This window comes from Acanthochromis polyacanthus, chromosome 4 (assembly GCF_021347895.1).
Source record: "Acanthochromis polyacanthus isolate Apoly-LR-REF ecotype Palm Island chromosome 4, KAUST_Apoly_ChrSc, whole genome shotgun sequence".
In the NCBI taxonomy this organism is placed as follows: domain Eukaryota; kingdom Metazoa; phylum Chordata; class Actinopteri; family Pomacentridae; genus Acanthochromis; species Acanthochromis polyacanthus.
The window spans coordinates 1-8,135 of record NC_067116.1 but is presented as its reverse complement, the minus strand read 5'-3'; the positions used below and the strand labels follow the sequence as shown (position 1 = coordinate 8,135).

The 8,135-nt window shown below is 42.3% G+C and overlaps 1 protein-coding gene across 2 annotated transcripts; it reads right to left on the bottom strand.

The window, feature by feature from the left end:
• Positions 1-705: 705 nt before the first annotated feature.
• Positions 706-4,857, bottom strand: LOC127530185 (uncharacterized). 2 transcript variants are annotated; one of them, XM_051947737.1, is made up of 4 exons: positions 4,713-4,857; positions 3,816-4,205; positions 2,622-2,724; positions 706-1,797 (listed from the first exon to the last, which is right to left on the bottom strand). In XM_051947737.1, exons 2-4 carry the CDS (start codon positions 4,197-4,199, stop codon positions 917-919), a joined length of 1,368 nt encoding a protein of 455 aa, XP_051803697.1. In that variant the 5' UTR covers positions 4,200-4,205; positions 4,713-4,857; the 3' UTR covers positions 706-916. The 2 variants fall into 2 exon arrangements, with proteins under 2 accessions (XP_051803697.1, XP_051803695.1); XM_051947735.1 differs by having other exon boundaries at positions 3,816-4,857.
• Between the last annotated feature and the right edge of the window lie 3,278 nt (positions 4,858-8,135).

Here is an 8,135-nt window from a genome sequence, read left to right as displayed (position 1 = left end):
AGAATTGCAGGGGGGAAAGTAAAAAGTGGATATAGATCAAATGCGTGTTCAAACAAACTCAGCTGGCGTCAGGCTCGGCATACAATAAAGAACAATGTCGCCTAGGCAACACTGGCACCCTCCTAGCCACAGTGAATATTCCCTCATGTTCCCGCCAGCCTGTTGATGATATTCTACTTTATGAAACATTGAGCAGCATGCCATGTGATCAGTGAGCTTTAGGTACAGTAACAATGACAGTTGGAACGCAACAAAGCCAAAGAAATAAGCTCGACTGCAGCAACATTTTTCGGAAATCATTGCTCTTCTTGGCAAACCACCTGCTTCACCTCATGTTCCTTTCATTGCTACCCTTCTGACTTAAGAGGTTTCTGACACAGAGATCAGCCACACTATGATTTAAAAATCAAACCATAAAGTGAGAAAAGCACACAAGTACAAACACTACTTGATTGTGCATCAACTTGGTTTTATGGCTGTTTTGTGTGTTTCTACTGCAGGAAAAGAGAGTAGAACATGATTGATGAGCGAGGATCAAAGCTGAGTGGTTCAGTACGTTTTTATCTCACTGCTGACAGAGGAGGATAGAAAAATGTTAACTTTTTGAAAGTGTGCATTGTACAAAATATGGCCAATGCTGGCAAGTAGATAAAAATATAGTGTTGAAGTACACATTTGTCTTTCAGTGATATATTTTTAATAAAAGATCAAATATAGGAAAATACATTTTCATGAAAATAAAAAACACTGTAATTTAATTTCTGAAACCTGATTTTTTTTTTCATATTTTTGCCGCGTTAAAGAAAAGTATTTGAAAACCTGCTATACAAAACAGCATTTTTTTATATTTATAGCCTCAGATTAAATTCTTAGTCCATATATAACAAAGTGCAAGATCCCACATTCCATTTGGCTGTCAGGCCCTCAGCAGAGCCTCCACAGAGAAAGGTAGTGGCCTCACAGTGGGAGTCCTGACTGAGCTGCCGTGAGGGCTCTTGACAGAGTCGTCGTGAGGACCTGCCTGTGGGACGGGAGCGTCTGCAGTCCAGCCCTTAGCTGTCAAAGATCTGGGATCTAAAGTCCTGCTGGCTGCACTGATGTCTGGTCCACCCAGGGGACGCTGATCGGATCCAGAAATAGACAGTGTGACCGCTGAAGAGCCATTTGAGTCCATTCTTTCTGTTGTTTTTGAAGTGGATTTGACAAGTTCAACACTTGATGCGGTGCTGCCATCATTCTTAAGTCTTTGCTGTGATAGTAGAGGTATTAGCTCTGCTTGGTTTTTCTTCCCATGATCTTTCCATCCACTCTGCACCTCTGTCTCCTCGCTGCTCTCCTCTGAGCTTCGGCAGAGCAAAAAGTCGTCGTAGCTGCTTCCTGTGGAGGACCTGCTCTTTAGGTGGAAGAACTGGTAAAACTGGAAGTCACACTCATAAAGAGGCTTATATTTATATACAGGCACGTAGCTTAAAGCCCCTGCAGCGGCATTAAGGTCCTTGCTGGGAGGGCAGCAGTGGAGGCCAGGGGAGATGGGCAGGGGTGGAGGGTGAAGCAGGGGGACGAGGGCGGAGGAGGAGGAGGAGGAGGAGGAGGAGGAGGAGAAGGGCAGGTCAGGGTGCAGCTCCCTCTGTCTCAGCTCGCGCTCCATCATCACGTTCTCCAGCTCCTTGTCTGCGAAGGCTCGTCTCTTCCTCATCCGGGCGCTGATGGAGGGGCAAGTGAAGGGCGGCTGGTCGTGCTGCGCCTGCTTCGACCAATAGGAGGCGTCGTCCTCTGGAGGCGCAGCAGATTTCAACCCTGGGAGCAGAGCCACACTTTCATTTCTATAATCAGTTTATGAACGAACCAATTAATTGTTATGTTTATGTCTCAGCAATTTGCTGTTTAATATTTTCATTATGCACTTGGTTAGCTGCGTCATTTTTGCTTTACTGAGAGCAGGGGAAGACTGAGAGGGCTGTAAAGACGACAAAGCCTCCAGTGGGATTTGACTGTAAGCCAGCAGGCATTAATACACGCTACGTATTACAGTAATGGCCTGTTGTTGTGAAATAGCCAAGCAACAATGAAGGGGTGTGTTTAGCCAAGTAAAGTGTGTCTAGTTATGTGCGATAATATCAGGAAAGAGAGTTGGAGGGGTTGTTGAGCACGAGGAGGTCGTGTCAGTGCAGTGATTAGAATGTTAATACTTTCACACAATACATATCTCTCTATCATATAGAAAGCACTCATGTGAGGGTGTTATGGGGACAAACAGGCAATCTGACGACAATAAGCGCATCCTCACAAGGCCAGCAATTTATTTTAGGCTTAAGACTTGTTTTACGCTTAAGGTCAGAGCCATATATTGATGACTTATGGCAAAAGTTAGGTAGAAAACTGCTTCTGACAGTAAAATACATTTAGTTTGACATGCCAGCATGCAATGAGTCACCACCAGCAGAGGATTATCAGTCTGATTCATTTGTGATCTCGCTTCAAATCTATTAAATGCAATAGAATAAATGCAAAAGTTGCCTTTAAGTGATCTGCTCAACTACTGGGAAAAAATTGCACTTTTCATCACAGTCTGGGAGAAAAGAGATCTGTTAATGAGAAAGGAGATGTTAATTAAATTTCACCCTGCAGGATGCTTTTAGCCACGATGCTCGGCTCGGCTGCTCTGGTGTAACACTGATAGGCCGTCCTCCGCAACGGAGCTGCACATCTGACTCCCCTCTTACCCTGAGAGAAACATGTGAACAGGAGTTAGACATTTGGATGTAATTATGTTACACAGAGACAGTCCCCCAAGGGTAATTAAAGGGGGCGAATACATTATGTAGAGGCCAGGTAGAGGTCTGTGAGATTCTAAGATTAAAGTACGAGAATGTTTGACCATTTACACTTGGCACCACCGTAACAGAGCTGATATGTGTGTAACTTTCTATAGAAGAGCAGCTAAATGCTCTGTTCTATTCCACATTTCATATTTCAATACACACATTATAACATTAATAATATAATTTAATGAAGCATATCAAATTTTATAATTAAGAACCTCACATTTTCTCGTCTGTAATAACTTCAGACTGATTTCTGCTACAAATCATCTTATAGCTGGAATGAACTGCAAAGCAGAATAAAGTTAGAGTCTTCTGAAGGTTATTATGAGTTGCAGTTAAACATTTTTGATATGTTTCAATATTTTAACTAGTGTGTAAATTATTTTCTTTGTGCAATTATGTGTCCTTGCAGTAATATAATTTACTTTCTAATGCACAACAGATACTAATTTGACCTTATGGAAATACAAGTAGCTCACCGAACTTTCTCACTGCAGCAAAGAGACATTTCAGAATTAATGATGCTTAACTGTTCAATATTTTGAGCTAATCTGAACAAAGAGAAAGATAGATTTTTTTTGTTGTTGTTGCATGTAAATGCTGGAAGAATAAAAGCAAACGTGCGCTCTTGAGATTTAAATGCCGTGCCTCTCTGAGCCGTGCGTCATGGACACACACACACACATATTACGCAGATGGATAATAGTCCTATTTGTGCAAATTGAAACTCTGAGTCTTATTTCTAAGGACTTTTGTAAAATGTAGACTAGATTATTTGGGTTTTTCTCTTCAGAAAAAAGCAACACAGGAACAGCTATTGAAAATGATTGTGTTAAAAAAAATACATTTGGATCCTTGGTGTCTCATACCGTTTTCTTTTTTTTTTCTTTTGCCAGCAATGATTTTATTTTCCCTCTCTCTGCTATATGTGTATTGACTCTCTACGCTTGGCTCATCTGTTAATCTCTCCGTCGGTTCTCGGCCACTGACCTGCCCCTGCGCTCTCCTCACCTCGGCAGCCTGCTGCCGCCGGAGCGCGACCTGCGCTGCCATGACGCGCTGCCGCTCCACCACCAGCAGACAGCAGGCGCAGCGGCAGTCCCTCCAGCGGCAGAAGCGTTTGTGGCCCTTCAAACACGAAACGACGCCGTGGTTTCGACAGCGGGCGCATTTGGGGCTCCGAGTCATCTTGCGCGCTTTCTGCTGCGGTCCCTCTGGAGACGGGACCGCTTCGTTCTCCCCTCCGTCCTCGGGGCGGCCGCGCTGACCCACGCATCCGTCAGGACTTGTCACGTCAAAAACTTCTTCAGATTTTAATACATCAAGTTTTGCTGTCGTCTCCGGCTGCAGGCCTCCTTCCAGCTGTGCGGACATCTATGACTAATATCAGAAGAATTCCACTTTTAATCCTTCGTGCGCAATGTTGCCGCTTAAATTGGGCATATACAAATAATAAAAAAGGATTTTGAACAAATGTAGCAACCCATTTAACGTGGCTATAGATGTATCTATTTACACAAATACATAGGGAAAAATAGACTTATTAGCAATTAAAATATCAGGAGAGTCCCAAGCTGTTTTACGCACGCGTGTAAACAGAAACAGAACAACTGTAACGCCGCAGCAGCTTCAGTACAACAGGCAGGAGTTCAACACATGATCCTAACTGAAATAAATCAGCTTCCATGAGAAAAAAAAAAGAAAAACTACATCGACGCATGAAGAGTGACCCATGGGTTCTCTGGTTTGGAGAGGCTTTGCGCACAACTTTTACGCAAAACTAATTCCAAGCACCAACCCATGTGAGGTGTCCTGCATCAGCCCGCTGCTGCTGCTGCTGCTGCTGCTACATGTCAGTGTTTTCAGGGTGGAAACTTTTCAGCCTACCGCCAGACGTTTGAAATGTTAAGCCACTCTCAGCTGTTCTCTGACGCCGTTTCCAAGAAGGAGCAGATAGTAGACCGGGCCACAATGCCGAGCTCCTGGCGCGGGACCATGAGCAAAGATTTGGGGAAGCCCGTTTACAGCAAAAAAGCAAGTCCCTCTCCCTATAAACCCCCATACCTGCGCCGCCCCTGCCCACCTTCCAAAATGTTCTCATCTTTCAGAGCTTTGGCACGTCTCTGCTCCAGGCGAAAGATGGCAAGAAAATATGTTTTGTGGCACAACATTGTAAACTAAGAGCATTTCATGAACTCAGATTATTTGTCAAGATGTATAACAAGGGTAGGACAAATAACAGTACTGGGTGTCATAATAATGACAGGCCAAGAGTAATATTACATAGGCTACGGAAGAACAGTAGACTTCCAATGTGCCCCTGGGGTGCATATGTGTGAGCTGTGTGTTTTACTAGACTTGTGCTGTTCAATATGGACTAATTACGCACAGTCCTCAGGGAGAGCCGGCTGAGAGAGGGAGACTGGAAGAATGACATTTCATAATACCTAGGAGTCATCTTCATACTCATATTTATTCATAATAGCGTTAAATAATTCACTGATTTAACGGCTCTCTTGATGTTGTTAGAACCCCCATTTCTGGGCCTAAAACCGAATAATTAAATAAATTAAAACGCATAAATATTGCCATTCAGAGAGGTTTGTTTAGATAAGTGTTTTAACATTTGTTTACTGAGACTTAAATATTTGTATTCCTTCAATTCTCTAATTTGACGGTAATACTCTTCATCTTCATCATCAGTGTTATCGTCAATACCTGCTGCTGCACTTGTCCTCGGTCTGTCCTGTGTGGTGCAGATTTTTTTTTTTGTCCATTTCATTAAAGGTTGCTGCACTTCATCAGACTCCAAACACTAACGCAGAGCTGGGCCTGAAAAAAGAGCAGATGTTTCATACTGACACGGTATGAAAGTGTGCTCCCTGCTGGATGCGTTCTGTAATTACACCCAGGTAATTATTCCAAGGAGGAAACAGGAACTCATTTGTCTGATTTCCATCATATCACAACCAAAGGCTACACAGGCAGAAGTCAGATTTCCATGGAATTGCTCTGGCCAACCAGACAAAATGATCCTGACTGGATAACTCGGGTGGAGCTCCAGGAGCGCGCCTCCAAGCTTGGCTCATGGTAACTAATTATGAACATCCTTGAGGTTTTTAAAGGCTTAATGAAAGTGCTACAAACAGCTCAGGAAGTATTGAGCTGCAGATGCTCTTCAACAGACCTTGAACAACTGGAGCTTAAATTAAAGAATGCTCTATATAAAACAGACAACAAATTATACTGTGTCTTTTTTCTGCAGAAAGACGTTGCAAATCGAACAGACAAGATTTCTGCTTTAAACAACCAGTGCTTGACTATGCAGATGTATATGACATGCATGTTACTGCCAAACATACCCTCCAGCCACTGGATGCTGTTTTTCAGTTCGCTTAGATTTATTGCAGGTGACAGTTTCAGATCCCATCATCGTATCCTCTATGAGAAGGTAGAAAGGCCATCAGTCACTACTTGAAGGGAACAGCACTGTCCTTTTTATTTACAAAGCTGTTCTAAATAAAATATTGTGTTATTTATCATCACTTTTAAGATTCAGAGATATGACTCACTGTATCTGTTGCTCTCAGCTTATCCATAATTAAATAAGGACTATTAAACAATCCATAAAATGTATGCTGTCAGCAAAATATGCTAAGAATTTTTTAAAAAATTATTTCAGCAGAATTCTGAATCTATTTGAACGAGTTCCTCTTTCATATTATTGTTGATTCCCCCAGATCATCTGTGTAAAAGTCAGCATAATTATTCCATGTCAAAATAACAAGAAGGTAAATTAACTGCAGTTGTTCAAGAACATATACTATTGTTCAAAAGTTTGGGGTCACTCAGAAATCTCTTTATTTTTGAAAGAAAAGTGTTTTTCCCCAATGAAGACAACATTAAATGAATCAGAAATCCAGTCTAGACATTGTTATTGTTGTAAAAGACTATTCTAGCTGGAAATGGCTGATTTTTAATGGAATATCTCCATAGGGTACAGAGGAACATTTCCAGCAACCATCACTCCTGTTTTCTAATTCTACATTGTGTTAGCTGATGGTGTTGTAAGGTTAATTGATGATTGGAAAACCCTTGTGCAATTATGTTAGCACATGAATAAAAGTGTGAGTTTTCATGGAAAACATGAAATTGTCTGGGTGACCCCAAACTTTTCAGTGGCAGTGCATGTATAGACCAATCAGGTATAACATTATGACCATCTGTCTAATATTATGTTGGTCCCTTTCATGCTGCTAAGACTCCTCTGACCCAGTGGGGCATGGACACAGGACCTATGGGGATGTCCTGTGGCACCAGGATGATGGCAGTGAATTCTGTGGGTTGCAGGGTGGAACCTACCTAAGTCAGGCTTATCCTGGTGCATCCCACAGATGCTCAGTACGATCTGGATCTGGGGAATATGGAACCCAGGTGAACACTTCAGCTCTGTTGTGTTCCCCGGGCCACTCCTGAGCAATTTTTGCAGTGTGTCGGGGTGCTGTTGCCATGAGGGGGCTGGGGTTTGGAGGTTTGGTTGACCTGCAGCGTTTAGTTGGGTGTTACATGTCAAACATCCCCATGAATGTCAGGACTCAAGGTTTCCCAGCAGAACACTGCATTATAAAAGGATGATCGATGTTATTCACGTTACTCGTCGGTGGTCATAATGTTGTGGCTGACTCGTGCATATCTGTACAATACTCACAGCGCATCAGGTTCAGGGGCTCAGATGGCAAAGGGCCAGTCACCTTTGGTCTTTATTCTACACTTAGTTAAAGCCAAAGGCGTATTGCCAGGAGATTCTACGTTTGATCTGAAAAAAAAATGTTGAAAGATTAGATATCAAAGAAGTTGGTGGGAGCCAAAGCCTGCTGAGCCAAAATATGATCGCCAAAGTGGTACAGCCAATTAAAAACTAATGCATGTCTAGTGGAGAGTACAGAGTTGCAGTTGTGATGATCTGACACTTTGTCTTGTCAATAACCTGGCAGAGGAAGTCCATGTAATCTGGAGCTGAGCCACCGTTTGGCAATGTAGTCAGAGGAGAAAGATGTTACAGGAATCAGTTGAAAATTAATTACTTTTAGGTCTCTGGGTGCCTTTTAAAAGACATTTTGAATTAATCTAATATCTACTATGTTTCCAAGGTGGTGGAAATCAATCTGAACTCTTTGGAGTAGATAAAACTTACTTAAAAAGAAGAAAATAATTTTACCAACTAGAACCTATATTCCGGGATTGTTGAACTGCACTTGCAGTATACAAATAAGACAATACTGGGATAAACACTAGGTTCAGCCTGTGATG

Coding starts and splice junctions, on each gene's coding strand:
- LOC127530185 (XM_051947735.1), bottom strand. CDS start 4,199: ATGTCCGCACAGCTGGAAGGAGGCCTGCAGCCGGAGACGACAGCAAAA. Junction 2,725..3,815: donor TGAGGAGAGCGCAGGGGCAG/GTCAGTGGCCGA, acceptor TGTTTCTCTCAG/GGTAAGAGGGGAGTCAGATG. Junction 1,798..2,621: donor GGCTAAAAGCATCCTGCAGG/GTGAAATTTAAT, acceptor CTCTGCTCCCAG/GGTTGAAATCTGCTGCGCCT.